The sequence below is a fragment of the Ambystoma mexicanum genome, chromosome 8 (assembly GCF_040938575.1).
Source record: "Ambystoma mexicanum isolate Mex_15411 chromosome 8, UKY_AmexF1_1, whole genome shotgun sequence".
Lineage (NCBI taxonomy): Eukaryota > Metazoa > Chordata > Amphibia > Caudata > Ambystomatidae > Ambystoma > Ambystoma mexicanum.
Genome location: NC_090929.1, coordinates 1244001447 through 1244022266, shown reverse-complemented (window position 1 = coordinate 1244022266; position 20820 = coordinate 1244001447). Strand labels below are relative to the sequence as shown.

The window sequence follows — 20820 nt, the reverse complement described above, 5'->3', positions numbered from 1 at the left end:
TGTGCAGAGAGCCGACAAAAAAATAACTATTTTCTACGGTTTTAACGAAGTTAATAAATGCTTTGTTTAAAGAGGGCATAGTGCCTTGAGAAATTAAAGAGGCGAACATCACACTTTTGGTCAAAATGGCCAGTTTAGACTCTAAAGATTTAGGTAATCTATGCCCTATTACAAACTCTAACTTCATTCTGAAGTTCCTAGATGAGATAGCGACCAACCAACTCCAGAAGCATACAGAAGCCCAGGGAACGCTTCATGAGCAGCAATCGGGCTTCCCGGCAGCTCAAAGTACTGAAACCGCCACGTTAGATTTACAGAATCGCATGCTTGAAATAGTAGAGGCAAAATAGGGATTTTGATGCTGCTCAACCTTCCTGCAGCTTTTGACCTGGTGGATCACCAGTTACTACAAAATGCCTTAGATAAAATAGCAGGTTGCTCTCCGGGTGCCCTGGCATGGCTCTCTTCCTTTAAGGACCGACGAGCCAGAGTACACTGGGGGGAGAAATTCTCAGAGGCCGCTTCGATTATTTTTAGAGTCCCTCAGGGAGCAAGTTTATCGCCACTGCTGTTTAATCTTTACAAGAGAAGTCTCTGTGAACTGTTGGAAAGCGTTGGTGTATTCTTTACAAATTACGCCGACGACACTCAATGAACTAGAAGGAGACCATCTCATGGATAGTGCAAAAATAGCCAAGGTCTATAATATCATAGACAGCTGGATGCAACAACATTAGATGTGTTTGAATAACACCAAAACGGAGCTAATTATTTTCGGAACACCTCAGACCAGAGCTAAGCTAGGTGATGAATATAAAGAATTCGTCATTAAAGAGGCCAATATTCCAGGAATGGCACAAGTCAAAAAACTCAGGATGATGGTTGAGGCCTCAGTAGGCTCAGATGTACAGGTCAATTACATGTATAAGAATAATGCATACTATTTGGACTACTGAGAGCCATTGGATCATTTCTGAATGAGGATAACGAGGCTACCGTTGCAAGGGCGATAATTTCATCGTGACTTGATTATGGTAATGCCCTGCTACTTGGAGCCACCAAGAAAGATATCGAGAGATGCCAAGTAATGGAAAACTATGAGGTACGCATAGTAAAAGGTGATTAAAAATAGGGAGCACATAACAGAACGAAAATCCTTACACTGGCTCAGAATTGAAGATAGTGTCAAATTTAAGTCAATGACAATAGTTCATAGATTCCTATCTGATGATGCACCTATCTATTTCAAAAAACAGTTTTGAAGATAGGTCTCCCGGAGACATTTAAGATCAGTTGAGCATGGCCTGCTGAATGTGCCGCGTTTTAATCACGCTGCAGGACTCGGCAGATCCTTTCCAGTACAGGCAGTGTAATAGATTGCCTGTCACCGGTTGGAGGAAAACTACCAGACTTTTAGGAAATATCTGAAAACATACCTGTTCCAGTGAGCTGCGCACTTACACAGTTAGCTGGCTTTTTACCTATGCTAGCAGTATGTTTTATGTAGTCTTGTCTTTCTGTGTTTCTGCGCCTGATGCCCGAGGGCTACCGGCGCGATATAAGCATATATAAAACATCCCCGCAAAAATATCGCCATACAAGAATGGTGCCATATATTTGCGGCGGTGTTAACCCATTAAACCTACGGGGGACACCTCTGCAACCCCCATATTTTAAAAGGTAACAGGGGACACCACTGCATCCCCTGCTCCCATTTACCCCGATAATTATCCCCACTAATATCGCCTATTGCCATTCCCCACGACCGAATATATGGTGCTATTATTGGTGGTGATATTACCCGATACCCTTCGTCCTAGGGGCTTTGGTAATCTCAGAAGGGTGAGATTGGTAGGGTTTGTGAAAAAAACAGGAATGATCAGGATTATTATTGTAAAATGACCAAGGGGAATTGTGGGAATGGTAGTGTTTTGTCTGAGCAGATTAGGAGTGCAGGAAATAATCGGAGGGACAGGAAGAAGAATGACGGAGTATTCAGGTAGTTTCTGAATGTACATGGGTTTGGGATCTAAGGGGATTTGTTATATATGGAGGGCTTGTTGGATTTGGGCAAGAGAGATGTGAGGAATGGAGGCAGATGTGGTACAAGCTACAAAAGCCTCAGAGACTCCCTCCTCACCTTCCTCTTCAGTGTAATACTGCATCTCCTCAGGAGCATTTATCCGAATACAACCCCGAGTTCCCCCGCCCAGGTGATCCCTTCTCGCTCTTTCGACCCCAGTGTTGGGATCTGAGCAGGTCAGCCCTTCCTTGGCCACCTGAATAAGTGATTCTCGGAATCCGCTTGGGAGAATACCGCCAGGTTTCTTACATGAGCAATTAAAATATTGAGAAAAACTGAAGAGTTGGGCGAAAAGGTGGAGATGAAAAGGGAGTCTTAAGAGAACCATAGGTAGCGGAGTACTAGTAACAAAAGAGGATGAAACTAAGGAAAAGAGCGGGGGTGGGGAGACTCCAGAAGCCAGTAGAAGGGTGTACAGGCAATGGAGAAGAGTGTGCAAGAACATCATGAGAGGGAAGGAGGTAGACCTAGAGTTCCTTGATTTAATGGAAAGAAGTTAGGCAATCGGGTGAGAAGAGAAGGATGGAGAGGATTTTAAAAACATGGAGGTAAGACAAGGCAGCGAGAAGGCATAAAAAGCCTGTAGGTGGCAAAGGAAAACAGATTTGAGAAGGAAATGGGGAAGGGGAGGCACCCAAAGTCTAAAGGCGCGAGATGGAAGGGGTTGGATGTTCAAGCCCATTGCAATGCTTCCAAGAGGTGGAAAGCCTGCAAGAGAAGGAGGAAAGGCAGTAAAAGGAGGTAGTTTGCTTTAGGTATGAGTCCATTGCAGGTAGTCAAAATGTAAATAAGGATGGGTGGCCGACGTCCCTAGCAGGACCCTCAGATAGGGGCCTTGTCTAGAACTACCAGCCTATCTAATGGCCACCCTCCTACCTGCTTCGGAGTTCGACCCTCCTCTTCTCTCTTCCTTAGCTTCCACTGTTACTAGTCGACTCCACCAATTATGGTTCTCTTGTTCCCTTCTCATCTCCACCTTTTGTGATGAATCTGGAAAATTCATCCCTTCTCCCCAAAGGGAAGCCACCCCCTTTGAGGCTAGGGAGATGAACCCGCTAAGCAAGACCCTCTATAGGGGTCTGGGCAAGTGGGACATCACTGGGAGTGACTCCCCTCGTGGGGATAAGGCCTCCGATTCCATAAGGAACTCTCAGTCCAAACCACCCTTTCTGCCTATATGAATGTTGGAAAGACTTTGGCATCTTCCATTAGGATTATATTCAACACAGATTCTTCGTACACTCTATTGGCTTTAGGTACTGCCGGTCGTCCCCTGAATACCATGATCAAGGAAGACGGACACAATTCCTTTTGTTCCAATGCCATGCATAAGGAGGAAGCTGACTGAATGGTGGAGAGCCTCTTTAGCATTGACGTCCTGGAGAGGCGGAAGCCACGTCAAGACGCGGAGCCAGCGATGGCATTAACAAAGCGAGACCCGTTAGCTGGAGGCTGAACGTGGGTGCTTTGACTGAGCAAGAGGCTCCAGTCAGAGGAAGAGCTATGTCGGGAAGACAAACGTCTTCTCTGATGGTGCGACCAGTGAAAAGCAGTGGTGGACTTGGAGCCCAGCAACTGATGCAAAGACCAAAGACGGGAAAGTAGCCCGGGTCCCTGAGCTCCATGCAGCAAGCGCCTTTTCCACTGTAGAGGTGGAGAAACAGATGCCACCGAGACCTAGGACTGTTGGTTTCCAGGAGTACCGAAATTGATGTCGTTACAAGAAAGAATGGAGCGGTCACACAGCCCCGCTAAAACAGAGTGTAAGAGATACAAACACTGTACATCAAAGCTGGAATAGCTGCCAAAAGCACAAGAACTTAAAAGAAACTATCAGGCACAAGCCCTCTGAAGAATAGAGTGAAAGAGATGCATATGCTTTGGATCAAGCCTGGAAAAGCTAACAAGCCTACCAAGGAGAGACGAACATGCGCACTACGGGCCAAAGAGTGAAAAGAAGGTAATGCTCTGCAGCAAAGCTAGCTAAGTGCATGAGAGCATGGAAACTTGCAATAACCGAGTGGGCAGACACCCCAGTTAAATGTTGTGATTGAGAAACAAGACACCCACCAAAGAGCCACAGGACTTTGGGAAATGCCAGAGCCACAAAGATGGAGACAAAAGTGCCCTTTCAAGTAATCCTTAAGGGATTTGGACATTTTGAAATAAAACTTGAGAAAAGTAAAATAAGAAAAAGCTTTCTTTATAAAGGGGCGGGCGAATATATTTTTAACCAACCAAGAGACTCTAGACGATTGTGAAGACTATACCATAATTTTCTAAAGGAACTTTGAGACTGAGAGCAAGTCAATTACAAAGTGGGCCAGGCAGAAGGCCCTCCCAAGGTTATTGTGCAAACCTCCCCCTTTACCTTTTTCCTTTTAGTTAGGTGTTTTCTGAAGTGGTAGGGCCAGTTAGTTGGTTAGGATTTGACAGATGACTTTACTTTGGACTTGACATACACCCTTGTAGTTGAACAAGTTACTTTCTTACCTGGTAACGTTCTTTCGATGGGATGGTCCGACGACGTATTCCATATCTATGACATGTAATCACCACAGCTGTGCTGTTTCGGAAACTTTTTTCGGCGTCTGCGTCCTGCGTCGATGAGCCGTCGTCGAGGACCTCCTCCGATGTCATCCGATGTGATAAGTAGGACGCACGACGCCCGTAGCCTCATGTGTAGTTTTTTCCCCCAGAACGTGTGACATTAGTCAACTGCCAGTCAGACACAAAACCTTGCGGAACGTAAGCTGCAATCGCAAAAGAAATTCTGCAGCGGGGAAGGCAGTGAGGGAGCGATATGGAATACGTCGTCGGACCATCCCATCGAAAGAACGTTACCAGGTAAGAAAGTAACTTGTTCTTCGAGGGGATTGGGTCCTCCGACGTATTCCATATCTATGACAGACTCCCAAAGCAGTACCAGAGCAAGGAGGAGGGAAAGAATTTAGAATCAAAATTTAGAATTGCCAATCAAAGAGCAGAAAGGACCGCCTTGCCAAAGGCCAGATCCTGTCCTCGGATGGAATCGAGGGAATAGTGACGTACAAATGTATTTACTGAAGCCCAGGTGGCTGCATTACAGATGTTGCGAACAGGAACACCCCTCTGCAGGGCAGTAGATGCAGCCATACCCCTGCTAGAATGGGCCCGCAAGCCAGCCGGCGGGTCCTTACCCGCCAAGCGGTAACACTCCGAGATGGCCGAAATAACCCAGCGAGACAAAGTCTGTTTCGTCACAACCTGTCCCAAACGCTTTCCAGCGTAACCAATAAAGAGTTGATCGTCCACTCTGACCCGGGACATGCGTGAAACATAAAAGCTTAAGGCGCTCCTAGGATCAAGCCTATGGAGCCTCTCCTCTTCCTTACCAGGATGCGGAGGAGGATAGAATGCCGGAAGAACAACCTTCTGGGCCAAATGAAATTCCGAAACCACCTTCGGAAGAAAAGGACGAACTGTAAGGACAACCTTGTCCTTGTGAAATACAGTGAAGGGTGGCTTAACTGAAAGTGCCTGTAACTCGCTCACTCTGCGAGCGGAAGTAACCGCAACTAAAAACACAGTTTTCAGAATTAACAACCTCAAAGGGCAAGAATGCAAAGGCTCAAACGGAGCACCCATAAGAAACTTAAGAACAAGGTTTAAATCCCAACCGGGTACCAGGAAAGGTGACGGAGGGAACACATTAGTGAGCCCTTTCAGAAACTGCTAAATTAAAGGGATTTTAAAGTAGGAACACTCTTCAGACGAGCGCTTAAAGATGGACAGCGCCGCCAGGTAACCTTTAATGGTACCCACTTGCAAGCCCCTGTGGGCCAAAGAAAGTAAAAAGGACAGAACCATGGGGATGTCACATGCAAAAGGATCCACATTCTGAACTCTGCACCAGTCGCAGAACTTACGCCAACGGCAACGGTACAGAGACTTTGTTGCTGGCCGTCGGGCCGAGAGCAACACCTCCATCACGTCTTCAGGGAGGTCCCAATCCTTATACCTCAATCTTTCAGAAACCAAGCGTGAAGGTTGAGGGATATGACCTCTGGATGGAGAACCTGACCCCCCTCCCGTGAGAGCAGATCGTCTCGGTAGGGAAGACGACGTGGAGGGCAGATGGACAAGTCGAGAAGGTTCGGGTACCACGTCCTCCGAGCCCACGCCGGAGCAATGAGGATCATCCGGGAACCGAACTTCCGTAACCTCCGCAGCACTTGCGGGATGACGGGGACTGGAGGAAACGCGTACAGCAGCGGGAATGTCCACTCCACCACAAACGCGTCTCCTAAGGCTCCTTTTGGAGGAAATTCCCACGAGCAGAACCTCTCGCACTTCCGGTTGACACTGGAGGCGAAGAGATCCACTTGAGGGGTCCCCCAAAGGGTGAAGATTTCCAGGAGAATCTCCTGAGCCAACTCCCACTCGTGAGAAATCGTGCTCTGCCTGCTCAGAACATCCGCTGTCACGTTTTCGTCTCCGGCCAGATGAACTGCCGAGATCGAAACTTCCTGCTGGATGGCCCAGAACTCGAGCTGCATCGCCTCCCTGCACAGAGGAAGCGACCCTGCCCCCCCCTTTTTGTTGTGGTAGTGCATGGCCACTGTGTTGTCTGTCAGGATCAGGACATTCTTTCCTCGCACAGTCGGCAGAAAAGCCTTCAGGGCTAGCCTGACGGCCCTCAGCTCCAACAGATTGATATGGAGTCTGGACTCCGACCGAGACCAACGACCGCCGTTGGCATGAGCTCCCCATCCCGTGAGGGATGCATCCGTCACGATCGTCTCCTCCGGCCAGGGAAACCAGAATGGAGCCCCCTTCATCAAGTTGCCTTCGACGGCCTACCACAGAAGGTCCTGGGCGACCGAGGGCGGCACCTGAACCGGGTCCGACATCCTGCCGGAGGACTGCGACCACTGCATCTTGAGTGCCCACTGCAAAGATCTCATCCGCAGGCGAGCCTCTGGCACCAGAAGAATGCAGGATGCCATGAGGCCGAGCAACCTCAAGAACTCAAACGCTGGGAGCGTCTGGGCATGCTGAAACTTGTGCACCATCTGCTGAATGTGAAGAGCCCTCACCTGGGGAGGAAAACACTGCCCCAGGGAAGTGTCTAGCACTGCTCCGATGTACTGGAGCCGCTGTGTTGGCGTCAAATGGGACTTCTTCAAATTGAGGGAGAAGCCCAGCCTGTGAAGGGAGTGGCAGGTGACGGACAGATGATCCAGGACTTGCTCGGGAGAGCTCCCCCTGATCAACCAATCGTCCAGGTAGGGGTAGACGTGAATCCCCCCTTGCCTGAGATTTGCTGCCACCACCACCATGAGCTTGGTGAAAACCCTCGGGGCGGAGGTCAACCCGAACGGCAGGACCCGAAACTGAAAGTGCGAGTCGCCAACCGCAAACCTCAGGTACTTCTTGTGCTTGGGATGGATCGGCACATGGAAGTAAGAATCCTTGAGGTCGAGAGACACCAACCAGTCCTTAAGCTGAAGGGCCTGAAGGACTTGAGAGAGAGTAACCATCTTGAACCTGTCCTTCCTGAGGAGTTTGTTCAAACCGCGCAAGTCCATGATGGGTCTCAATCCCTCCGTCTTTCTTCTAAATCAAAAAATAAGGGGAATACCATCCCTTGTTCCTCTCCGCTACAGGCACCAGTTCTATGGCGCCCTTCTCCAGCAGGGCTTGAATTTCCTGCGCAAGGAGCGGATCTGGACTCTTCAAAGACAGGAATCCTGGTGGATTGTCGTGAGGCCTCTGCCGAAAGGGAAGACAGTAGCCGTGGGTTATGATCTCCAGAACCCACACATCTGAAGTAATGGCACGCCACTCTACAAGATGCTGCGCCAGCCTTCCCCCAACCGGCGAACCATGGGACATGGCCTCATGACTGAGTGGTAGCAGCTGCAGCGTTACCCGAGTGCAAAGAGGCAACTGCCCGAGTGGCCTTGGCACCACGGGTACCCTGTCGTCCACCTCTGGTACCCCTGCGTTGGCCTCTGACTGCCAGCCCCTCTCGCTTTACCGAAGGACGAGTAATAGCGAAAGGAACCACCCCTCCATTGCTGTCCCCTAGGACGAAAAGGCGGAGGTTGGCGAACTGCAGCGCTCAACGACTTCGCTGCAGCTTTGGAGGTCTGCAACCTCTCAAGGCTCTTGTCAGCCTTGCTGCCAAAAAGGTGTTCACCGTCAAAGGGCATGTTGAGGAGCCGGGACTGCACATCATGAGCAACCCCCCCCCCCCCCCCCCCCGACTTCTGCAACCACGCAAACCTGCGTATCACGGTGCTCACCGCCATGGACCTGCTGACGCATTCAGCCATGTCCAAACCCGACTGAACAGACTCACACATGGCATCCTTACCATCCTGGACCATAGCAAGGAAACCATCCCGATCGTCCCCTTCGGGAATATGTTCAGCCGCTAAGGCAACAGTTCCACAGAGTGCGTGTGAAACGAGACAAGGCACAAATGGAGTTGGCCGCCTGAAGCGCCATACCACAAGAAGAAAACACTTTCTTCGCCCAGCCATCAAAACGTTTGTCGTCCCCATCAGGAGGGATGGTAGGGTAAGACGCCTGCTTTGCTGGGGCCGCCTGCACCACCAAACTCTCCGGAGTGGGGTGCCTGGTCAAGTAGCAGGGATCGCTACTGGCTGGACGGTATTTTCGCGACAAGGACCTGCCCACCGCCGGGAGACTCTACGGAGCAGTCCAAGCCGCCGCCACCCTTCTCTGGAGAGCCATATGAAATGGCAGTACCGGGTCAGTTGGGGGACCAACATCAAGGATGTCCGTGAGATCATCCTGCACAGACCAGAAGCAGACCATCCCAAGTACTCAGAAACCCTAGCCATAAGGCGCCGGTACGAGGAATCGGCATGAGAGCCAGGCTCAGGCCTACAAAACTCTACCTCCGGAGAGGTGTCCAGTCCATTGGCATCATGCAGTGACTGACTCAAATCGTCAAATTGGCTATGGCCCGAGACCATCTCATCCGGAACCTGACTAGGAACCAGGCCATCAGAATCCTCAGCCACCTCCGAAATATATTCCAGGTGGTGAAAAGAAGGCACCCGAGAGTGCTTGCTCTTAACCAGAGCCTTTCTAGGTGGTTCCCCCGTGCCACGGGGTACCCCCGACACCCCGGCCTCGAAAGGCGTCGAGGGCATCTAGTGAATCGGCGCCGAGAGAACAGGCATCGGCGCCGAGAGGATCGGCGTCGACGTCAGATGCAGCGACACCAGCATCGACGGCGTTGACACAGTCCTCGAAGCCTGAGCTCCGAGCGTGTCCTTCGACGACCTGAGTGTCGACGGCTTCAACGACTTCCTCGGAGCCGGAGCCTCGAGAAAGCCCGTCGACGCCCTCGACGCGTCAGGTGTCGATGTCTTCCTCGAAGATATCACAGGTGCACACGGTCTCAAACGCGTCAAGGACCGGGACCTGGAACGGTTACGTTGAGAACGAGTCCCCTTGTCCGAACGGGACCTCTCCCCCGTGACTCGTGCCGACCACTCTTGTGAGCGGTATCTCTCGACCTCTCACGGCCGACCCCACTCGGGGGCGCGGACGGCTTAATACCCTGCGACTCGAGAATCGCCAGCATTTTCTTCCCGAAGGAAGCCCATTCCTCCGGCGTCGCACGGCTGTTGGGGTAAGCGAAGTGCCGGGCAGAGTCCTCAGAAGAGGACCTGGAAGACGACCACTGTCAGCGCTTCCGAGAATGCCTCGAAGAGGACGAGGAGTGGCGAGACCGACTCCTATAAGGAGACCCACGAGACTTCCGACAACGATGCGGAGAGTCACCTCTCGAATCATCCGTTGAAAGCCCCGCAGACTTCAACTTCCGGGGCTTGGACACCCGACCTACCGACAACTTCTTCTTACGTTCCCGTAAGGCTTTGGACGTGAGCGACTGGCAGTCGATACAGTCATCCGTGTCGTGGGCCTCCCCGAGGCACCAGAGGCAGGCGTCGTGCGAGTCCGTCACCGACATCTTGGACCGACACTCCCCGCAGTTCTTGAAGCCAGGTTCGAAGAACCGAGAAGAACAGAACTCCAAAGAGTCGAGGCGTAACCGAGATTCACGAAGCAACACGTTCGCGGAAAAAACGGAACTGAGGCTACAGGCGTCGTGCGTCCTACTTATCACATCGGATGACGTCGGAGGAGGTCCTCGACGACGGCGCATCGACGCAGGACACCGAAAAAAGTTTCCGAAGCAGCACAGCTGTGGTGATTACATGTCATAGATATGGAATACATCGGAGGACCCAATCCCCTCGAATTAGTTTTACTAGGTAGGGAACTTCCCGCATAGCGATAGGGCTAGCTGGGCAATTGGGTTTTTGTTTAAATAAACATCCAACTATGATTCAATGTAGTGCGAGTCCTTTTTCTGGTTTGCCACACTTTACTACTAATTCTACCTTTAATTTCACACCGTCAGCATCCTAGAAGACAGAAATATCCTTATTATATCCCTGTTTTGCCCTTGCCGGGAAGCTTTACTGTCTTGCAATGGCATTGGGACTCTTGTTAAGGCATCTGCATGCCCCACACCAATACCAGGAAGTAAACATCCTTTTAAGACGCTATTGTTTGTTGTGCTAGGATTACAATACAATTCCCCTCTATCACATTTAAACTGGACCCCCACACCTATGCAACTCTTCTAGTCATTTGTATTTGATTTACCATCTGCTCCCTACCTCGTGTTACTAGACCAGATGCAGTTCCCAAGTCTTGTTGATTTCCCTTACCCCCAAATTGCATGATTCAGATAAATATGAGCTCACTTACGAACCAAGACAGGATGCAGCATGCCGGGAAGGGCGAGTCCAAGTTTTCTTCTATTTCATATTTGGCCCCCTTTTCAAGCCACTACATAATGGTATTTCCAGGGACACATTGTTCTAAAATCACCAATTACCATAAACATGGCCAACACCTTTTTCTTCAGGATCATACAATGCACTGATTGATTACTGTTCTTTTTGGCAGCTGGCTTGAGATATTACAACCAGTTCAAATGCTCTTTAATGTTTCCCAGCTGCCGTGTTTTGTAAGTGAACACATCACCTGGTGCCTGCTTCTCGAGGCATTTTGAAGACTGCATGCCCCGAGGTTGCCATTTTAACTTTTCACAACCAGGAAAGAGTGGGGTTTACTCATGTTCTCCTCACCCACAAACACCAAAAACACAGCAACTACCATCTTCCTTTGCTTAATGTTAGACTCTGGGGTGAGGTTGTGGGATAAAGAATGTTCTGAGCTGTGTGGGACAACTTCAAGGTGATGGTTCATGTATTATTTATAGTACTGTTCCACTGCTTTCTGTCTACGTTACTCTGCCAGCCTTTTCCCACAATCATAAGGTTTGGTTAACCATTACCGCAATTATCTCTTTCTGAAGAGCGGTCTCTTCAGCCTGTACAGCCAACCATTGCTTCCTATCCCACATTGAGTAGACGAGTGCCGGACTGGTTACTGGAGCCTGTCTCCTTTACTCACAGTTGCGTCATTTCATTGTATTTCTATGTATTGTAGTCATACTCCTCAGCTCATCCAACCTTGAAATCTGTTATCAAGCATTGCTGCAGAGGAGAGGTCAGAAAGCTAGAGTGTGAATGGTGCCAGTAAGAATTCTGGCAGAATTTCCAAAGTACAGGGAGGAAGCAGGAAGGGGTGGGTGATGCGTGGAATGTCAAGGGTGGTATGTTTAACAACAACATTCACACGCAGGGAAAGACGTCCACCAGATAAGACCAGTTATGAGACCTTTCTTGTGGGCACCTACCTCCATCCCAATTTGTTCACTTTGAACAAAGGGGTCCGTGTTAACAGGACTCTTCCCATTCCAAATACAATTATGCTTTATAAATGCCCTAAAATGTTCATGTACACACATTCTATACGTTTCACCGAACTACACCAAGTCTCCATCCCACTGAATATAATAAATATTTTGATATCCTTTGCGGCCGTAAGGTCAATGGTTTTATCTACCTCTGCAAAGCAGTAGACCAGCATCACATTTAAACACATCTTTGATGTCAGTTAATCACCAGTTAATTTTAGCTTTAGTCCTGTTTATGTAACTGTTCTTAATGACTGCTTTTAACATCCAATATTAGTTAAACATAACAGTCTTGAAATAAATGAAACCCTCTCTATTTACATACAAATGCTCTGTCCTGTGTTAGGCTACAAAACGATGGCAAGTCACAGCTAAAAATTAACCTTGATGTTGAGGTTTTCCGCATTCTCGTAATTCAAGTCTTGTGCAATTTTGCATCCATTTTAAATTTACATTAAAGCATTATAATGCAGACTTCGGGATCAAGGTTTAACATCAGGAATTGGGCTAGGATTGGAATCCAATATACGAGGAGAGGTCAAGTATCTAGAAGTGTACGTAATCTTATTTTTTTAGTTCACTGAGGCTATGAATTTACTCAGTCTGACATTCTACATGGTGTTTTTAAATCGCTGCATAATATGGATTATGTAAAAGTAGAATATTATATCATAATTAAGCAAGGTCATTTTACCCAAAGAGATTTGCCACAAAGTGAAATAAACAGTTTGCTTTGGCCATACAGATATCGTGAGACAACGATTCTTTCGGAGTTTGGCGTAATAAGCACACTTAACCACACTGAATGTAATATGTCTAAAGTACAGGATTACACAACCCAGCCCTTTAAGTGGAGAACACCCTTTGTAAGTGTTAGGATGCAGGTGCAACGCCCTAAACGTGGAAATATGGAGGGAAGTACAAGCTGTGGAAATTATGTTGGCATGAAAATAGTAATTTTTATGTCAGTATACCTGTCATTTGTTGCAGCATTGCAGACCATCTTCGAGTTGGATTTAGTTTTGTCACATTCTAGAGAGCACTAGGCTACCAAGTACGTAGTGGAATGACAGGCAGCAAAAGATATGGTTACTGGTTTTCATTAGTATAGGGAGCTCTTGCCACAATAGCCAGAGGCCTGCCATTTTGAACGAGGCATGTTCAGGCCACAATTTGGAGCCTCTGTCCTTCCATTTAATTAAACTTCATTCCTGCTTCCCCCAGTGAGTGTTCAGCAGGCCAGTGTCCTTAGAGCAAGGGTGAGGTGCAGCACATATTAGCTATTGTTGCAGGGCCTAGCGGTTCTCCGGTGCATGGAGTGAAATGCAGAATAGCGGTTTGCGTTGACAGACACGTAGAATAGTTGATAGGACATCATTTGGTGTGAACGAAGCTTTGAGTGAAGGCATTGCCAAAGCATCAATACCAGATTGTGGTTATACTGCCCATTAGGGAGTGTTGGAGCAACTGGTTCTGCAATGGAATGCTTGGTAGCACGAATAAATGGTAGATATTAATTTCCAATGAGTGGAGCCTCAGTTACGTTTTTTAGGAAGCCACCTAGTTCCAAAGCGATATTCGGAAGAATGTGTGCTAGGGATAGCAACATGTTTCAAAATGGAAATTGCAAAAGTGCTGCAGAACAAACAACTATTACAAGTCCTGAGCAATGCCTGGATTGCCAAATTGACTTTGCTGACTTCACTGTCCATACTCACAGCATGATTGGGTTGTTGCATTGGGACTGCACATCAGAAGTAACATGAATTTGCTTTGACTAATGAGGGCATGCCATTTTAGTCAATGTTACATGTACAACTTTTGCCAATCAGGGTGGAGTATTTTCGGCTAACTGCACAATTAGGTCATTCGTAGGGGGCTACACGGGTAACATACTAACCAATCGGGCGTACTAAAATATTGCGTTTAGATTTTGATATAGGTCAGGGCCTATAGGGAACGAAGAATTAACATGTACCTGGCACTTGTAATGTATTCAAATGTTGTGTTTTTGGCGGGTCGAGAACTTTTTCAGTTTTTCTGTTCCAAGGAGCTGACTGACAGCGCCAGCTGCAATTTGCATGCATTAAAGCGGTTATTCTTGCCAAATCGTGCACTCCATTATTGCTCCCTTCGACTGATTTAAAAAAGAAATTGTTTTTGGGTCTACCGTACATATTATAGTGGTCCAACATTTTTTCTGAGCGATTCCAGTACACAAACCGCACTGCATGATTTGTTAGTCTTTTAGAATGGTTTTCTTTTTACACAAGCATTTTATTAGACACGTTTTTAAAATTACACTGAATAATAAACACAAAATAATAAAAAGGTTCTTACTCCGCATGGTTGTCCTTTATCGTTTATCAGAGCCAACCCTTTGTAAGGTAGAGATCTGCTCTGACCACCCAAAAGTTCCTTGAGGTATATTGTTGTGGTGCCAATTAATCTGTAAAAACGAAAAAACAAAAAGGTTTAATTCAAAACGTCAAGAGGGAACTTTCTGCGCAATTTTAATCCTGCATCAGTACTTATTGGAGGGTTTTAAAGTCATTGTATCGAACAAATTCAGGGTACTCCCCAAAAAGAAATGTATGATCTCAGTCTTCACTGTTGTTAGAATCAATCAATTTTAAAAAGAGGCACACAAGGGAGAGATTGGGGGGGGGGGGGGGGGAGAGGTTTGGGGATATTTGTGACAAGCCACCAAGATATGGAAAAAGCTTTCGGTCCACAAATATATTTGATCATTTCATATTCTGGAAAGCTCCAACACATCACATGTTGCAAAGTAAAACTCTAAACGTAGTCAGTTAGTTCAAGTGCTGTTATTTCGGTCATGTACATTTGAAACGTCAAGAAGCCTCCCGGCAGTTGAAGTTCTGTAAAAATTTCCACATAGCATAACTCTGTAAAAGTCACCTTATTCAAAAGTGTTCAGTCAATTTGATAAGTAGGTTTGGGGGTGAGGGGGGAGATTAACACCAACAACAAACCTTGGTGAAAGGATGGTCACCCATAGAAATAGAACAGGCTGAGGGAAAGGTCAGTAAAGGCTCGGAAACAAACTAAATTGAAGAAACTACGATCAAAAGAGCAGAGAAGGAGGGACGAGGACATGGAGGGACCGCTTAAATCGGAGAGATCCACTGTTTGAAAGCCGTAGACGTCCTGGCATCGTGGCGTGTTCCTATTCTTTAATATTGGGACAGAAGGAGGCAGAGGGTGAGCACATGCGAGTCTTAGCATGCACACGCTGCTGGTGTTGGGGGGGCTGACTGGGAACAGGAAAACAGAAGCCCACTTCACCTACGGTTCAAATGTGAGGTGGATGCAGACTGAGGCTTTCGGACTATGTGTGCATTTAGAACTGCAATTGCTCAGCCGGAAAAGCAGAGTAAATGTAAGGGTCCGATGCCAACTTGGAAGCATGGGGCAGACCGAGCGACATTTCCCCTGACGGTGGTCACCTATTGGGAAGCAATGTTGCACGCTATTGGAGGCGCAACATCTTTAACATGCAGTGCTCGATACACCTCACCACTCCAAAGAAAGGAAAACCCATGTTAGATTTGCTGCGTATTCACCTTAAAAGGTAGGCCCTCAAAAAACACATACAGTTGCCTTAAACAATCTGCCGTCCAAATGTGTTTTCACCAGAAGCATAGCATTGTGCACAAGGAAAGGTGGCGCATGCTTGGCTGCAAAAGTGTGGAAGTTAGGTAGGTGGTGGTGGTACTGCATCCAGCTTGGGCTATATTCATGTAACAGTACAATTATTTCTCAGCAAAAGCCATTTCATATTGTTCTCATTTTGTGATTGGAAGGGATCGAAGATCCTAGAGTGGCATCCAGCGACCCCCTTGTTCATAGCCAGTTTCAATATGTTGGCTATTCGAGGGACCTGCTTCTGTGGGTGGGAATCCTATGAAGTGTAGCTCTCAAGATGGTGGCCACACAAACAAGAACACCTGCCTTTGTTCCAATGAAAACTTGAAGCCAATCAGAGGCTCAAACATCGATAAGGAGGTTAACTAAGTGTTTTAATGCAGTCGCTCCGATTAAGAGGCACACTTTGAATCCATTGAGAGTTCCATTTTTTTTTTATTTAGAACAAACATTATGAATTTTCAGACTACTGCACGAGCATGTTCACGGGATTAGACTTAACAGCCAGTTTTAGGCACGTATGTGTCATGCTTGGGACATTCAAATCTTTATGTGTGAGGTGGGGTTTGGGTGGTGGTGGTTGGGGGGGCAAGAGGAAGTGATGAAACGAGGTAGGAAGCCTCAGGGCGAATGTCGGTTAAGATTAAAGTTGAGTTGAGGCCGGTTATCACCACGTGCGGCTCTTATTTCGAACGCGCAGCACACTTGCATTATTTTATATTGCAACCGCCAACCCCTGGACGCTGGAGATTGACATTGGCAACAAGGGATTTTCGATCCCAATGACTCGCCGGGCACAGTCCGCTGTGGGTGCCGCCTCCGACGCTTGCCACAGGAACAACCTGCATTCCATTTCGGCAGTAGCAGTGACTCTAATAAGTCAATTTGAGTGTGGCACACTCCATCTCATCGCAGGCTGTGGCGGTGAACGGCTGCAACTGCAAAAGGGAGCAGTCACTCAGAGCATAACAGGTGCCAGCCTGACAAGTCGGTATCACAGTGCATAGTACAACCTCAGGTGCACTATGCTCATGCGAGACGACCAGCCGCCAGAGGGACTCTGGTGAAAAATATCAATTGTGCGCACCATTTCATGGACTCTCTCAAGGTGAGGAGGGGGACTTCCCCCAATCACCAAGTGCATGTTGGACAGTTGGTGTGCTGTTCAGCCAGCACCACCTACATGTGCATATAGAGGGAAATCACCCTTGAAGACAGCAGTCGCACTCTGGGAGTCATTACTGAAATAAGTGGAAATCCTGCACCAGTGCCACGATGGCAGATGGTGCTATACCAGCACAGTGCCTGCCCACCCATCAGAAGTGTTTCAGGTTGCACAAGGGGACGTCTCTCTGTGACCCAAACCAAGCAAATACAATTTTTCCAATTGTTTTTTGTATCCATTTCGTGTGGGCACCTGTGGAGGGGATCATAAACATTGACAATCAAAATCATCCTTTAAAAACAAGAGGCACTGTGTATATCACATATGGGGAAGGGTATTGGCACAAAAAAGGCTCACATATAAAGTTTGATCTAGCTGCCATCGCTAGTCCCACACTGGATCTGCCCCAGATCGACAGCGTGGCAGATTTGTACATTAACTAGTAACCATCAATATGGAAGAGTATGGTAAGCCAAGAGTCTTGTAATGTAAAGACGTCAGAAATCTTAAGTTTGACACCTTGCTGGTTTAGCAAGAAAGGAGTGATAGCCTGTCGTGATCCATGAGAACCATAGCATCGTTTTTTCAGATACACATTGTCAATTCCCTCTGGACACGCTTGGGAGCCAAACATTCTATATCTTGATTTGTCATTTGCTGGTGAATAGTGCTTTGAAGGGCTGTAAGGGTTACTTGTTATGTTTGAAGTAGGTTGGCCCTTTGCCTGCATTCTTGATCAAATTGGCGAGCAACAGTTTTGAAATGTTGCTTTTTTGCTTTACGACGGATGAGCGCAAAGCCCAGATCCTCCAACAATTAGGCATGCTTTTCCAGGCAAGCCACTATAAGCGGAGTAGTAAATTGTATGAGTGCCTGATTATTTGCGCAACCCACGCTTGGGAGTTCAGTTCTCGCTATGACAGCTGATTTAATTACTCTTAGTTGACCCATTTGATTGAATACAGCCTAAATGTCAGAGCGATTTAGGAAAAGGCTAAAATTTCTGGGATTTCTTTCTTCCAGGTATGCCCATTTACCCAACGCAGTGGCTGTTTTCCACAAAATTAGGAGTGTATGTATCTGGCGCAATTGTTTTAGTTTGCTGTCTAGGAGCTTCTGCTTCATGATGTCAACATGGGCAGCCTGAGATGTATGCATCGAAGGTTCTGGGGCTTGCATTTGGATACCAGGCAAAGTACCAACTTTATTATAGCTCGACAATGGTGGGCTTTGCGCCGCTTCAGACTTTGAAGGCACTTTTATCCATCTATCCAAGGGGCCATGCAAAAGTGTTGGTCTTTTAGAGCCGCCAGCTAGATGATTGGTAACTAGGGTTTGTTTTGTTTTTTGGCTGCAAAATTCCTGGGTCGTATTCTGGGTAGCCGACTTGTAGCAGATCTTTGAATTTTTGTTTTTGGCCCCTGCTTTATGTTTTTTACTTTAGCGTATCCCAACCAGTAGACGAAGCAGGCAAGGAAACATCGAATGCTTTTACCATAGATTTCCTAGCCTTTATGCTACTTCTCTGTGTAGGTCTTTAGCCATGCCAGCCAACGACCTGTCGACACGGAAGTTCCACAAGGAGCATGCCTATCAGCCCTCCTGTTCGACCTCTACATGGCCACCCTCCCACGAATAATTCGCTCACACAACCTCCTGTGCTACAACTATGCTGATGACACTCAACTGATTCTAAAACTTCAGAACTCAAATCCCAACTGCCGACCCAACCTCGCTTCCTGCCTCCTCGACAGAGCTCTGGATGACCACAAACCACCTCTTGTTAAACCTCCCCCAAAACCGAAATCATGGTATGTGGCAACACCAAACTTCTTCCACACCCACTACCCTGGCCATCTGCCATGGGCAACTCACCAACTCCCTCTAATTCAGTAAAAAACCTCGGATGCACCCTAGACTCTGACCCAACACACTCGCGCCAACTCAACAACGTCTCAGTCCTGCCACTACCACCTTAAAACCCTTATGCGCATTTTTCCATACCTCTCCTTTCCCAACAGACTCTCCACGGTCCAATCAATTGTTATATCAAGACTGGACTACGCTAACCCCCTCTACCTTGGAGTCCACGCATACCAACTGACTAAACTACAAAGAGCACAAAACGCTGCAGCCAAACTACTACTAGCGCTTGGCACCGAGAGACCACATCTCCCCAGCCCTCAAAACTCTGCACTGGCTTCCGGTTGCCCAAAGGGTGTCCTTCAAAACCCTATGTATTTCTCACCGAGCACTGCATAAAACCGGACCCCAATATCTCCAAGACAAACTACCCTATCACCCTGCACATACTCTAAGATCAAGCTCAGCCGGCCTCCTAGTCATACCAAAAACAAACTCAGTCAGGTTAGGCGGATCATCTTTCTCAGCCTTGGCCCCCACACTGTGGAACTCACTCCCACCCCACATCCGACTCACTGAAGACCTCATGCATTTCCACAAATTACTGAAAACCTGGCTTTTCCCCTAAACCCGACCCGAACTGAATCAAACTGGAAAACAGCATCTCAATGACTTTGCCAAATGCTAGATCATAAATAGCAATCCAGCATCATGATCTGAGCGAGAAATCAAAAATAACAACCTCTATTGGTTAGCTAAAAAAGACAAACAAAATAGATCAAGTAAAAAGGATCAAACCTGCGAAGAAGATAAAAATAATAAGCTGTACGAGAGCAGTAAAGTGGCTGAAATTAATGAATTGGACAAAACAAATGTAATGAACAAGAGGATCAATGTAGACATGAGGAAAAAAGTGGATAACAATTCAACTAACCCAAACTACTAGATCTTAAATAACAATAAAAACAAACAACAATACAACATCAAGATCCAAGCGAGAAATCAAAATCTTTTAACCTCTAAAGTAAACTAAAAAGGACAAACAGAATAGAATGAGTAAAGTAGATCAAAGTAGTGAAGTGGATAAAAAAGAATGAATTGTACGAAACCAGTAAAGTGGTGGAAATTAATGAAATGGACGAAATGATTGCAATGATGAAAGTAACAATCGACGAAAGGAATAAAGTGAAGAAGATGGAAAGATGAATACAGAAGACGGATGAGTGCACAGACTGATGGCATGGAATGTATGAGTGCATGGTATAAATGGAAAATACAGAATAGACGATTCAAGTACATGAGACGGGTGTAGTGCATGGGACAGATGGAGAGCACAGAACGGATAGAGTACGTGCGACAACCGATAATGCAGGATGAATAAACTAAGTGAGTGGAGCGGATGAAGTCGGTGGCGTGGAGGAAGCGCGCAGAGCAGACAGGTGCGTAGAGCAGACGGGTGCGTAGAGCAGACGGGTGCGCAAAATGAATGAGGGCATGGAGCAGATGAGAACGCGGAGCAGATGAGAACGCGGAGTAGATAAGGGCGTGGTGCGAATGTAGGTTGTTGTGCAGATGTAAGGTGTGAATGGATAACAGAGTGGAGTGGAGTGGATGTAGGGTGTTGAGCAGATGCTGGATGCTGTGGTGTTGAGACGATTTAGGGTGTTGAGCGGATGTAGGGTAGGGTGCGGAGCGGGTGACGAGTGCGGAGCAAACAGGTGAAGTGGCTGGAAGAAACGGGTGTAGTAAAGGTAGGAACGGATGATCTAGAAGAACGGATGATGTATATGACGTGATGGATAAAGTATGAAGAAGGAATGGGTGAAGTATGTGGACAAAATGCGTTGAATTTATTGAATAGAGCGATTGAAGTATGTGGATTGAACGGGAAAAAAAAAAGAAATCGATGGATCAAATGAAAATGTGGTTGAACAGAGGAAGTATGAGGTTGGAACGGGTGAAGTATGAGTGGAACGGATGAACTGGACGGACCGGATGACCTGGGTGGAACGGGTGAGCAGGGTGGAACGGGTGAGCAGGGTGGAACGGGTGAAATATGTGGACGGAAAGAATAGTATGTAGATGGAAAAGATGAAGCATGTGGATGGAACGAGTGAAGTATGTGAATGGAACAGGTGAAGTATTTTAGACGGAACAGATGAAGTATTGTAGACGGAACAG

General features: G+C 47.2%; 1 protein-coding gene across 1 annotated transcript in view; it reads right to left on the bottom strand.

The window, feature by feature from the left end:
* The window catches only part of MYOF (myoferlin), a 1388224-nt gene that overhangs the window by 1098899 nt on the left and 268505 nt on the right, over positions 1–20820 (bottom strand). The window contains exon 4 of the mRNA XM_069611360.1: positions 14283–14391. Coding sequence (XP_069467461.1) covers positions 14283–14391 — 109 coding nt within the window. The remainder of the gene's footprint in view (positions 1–14282; positions 14392–20820) is intronic.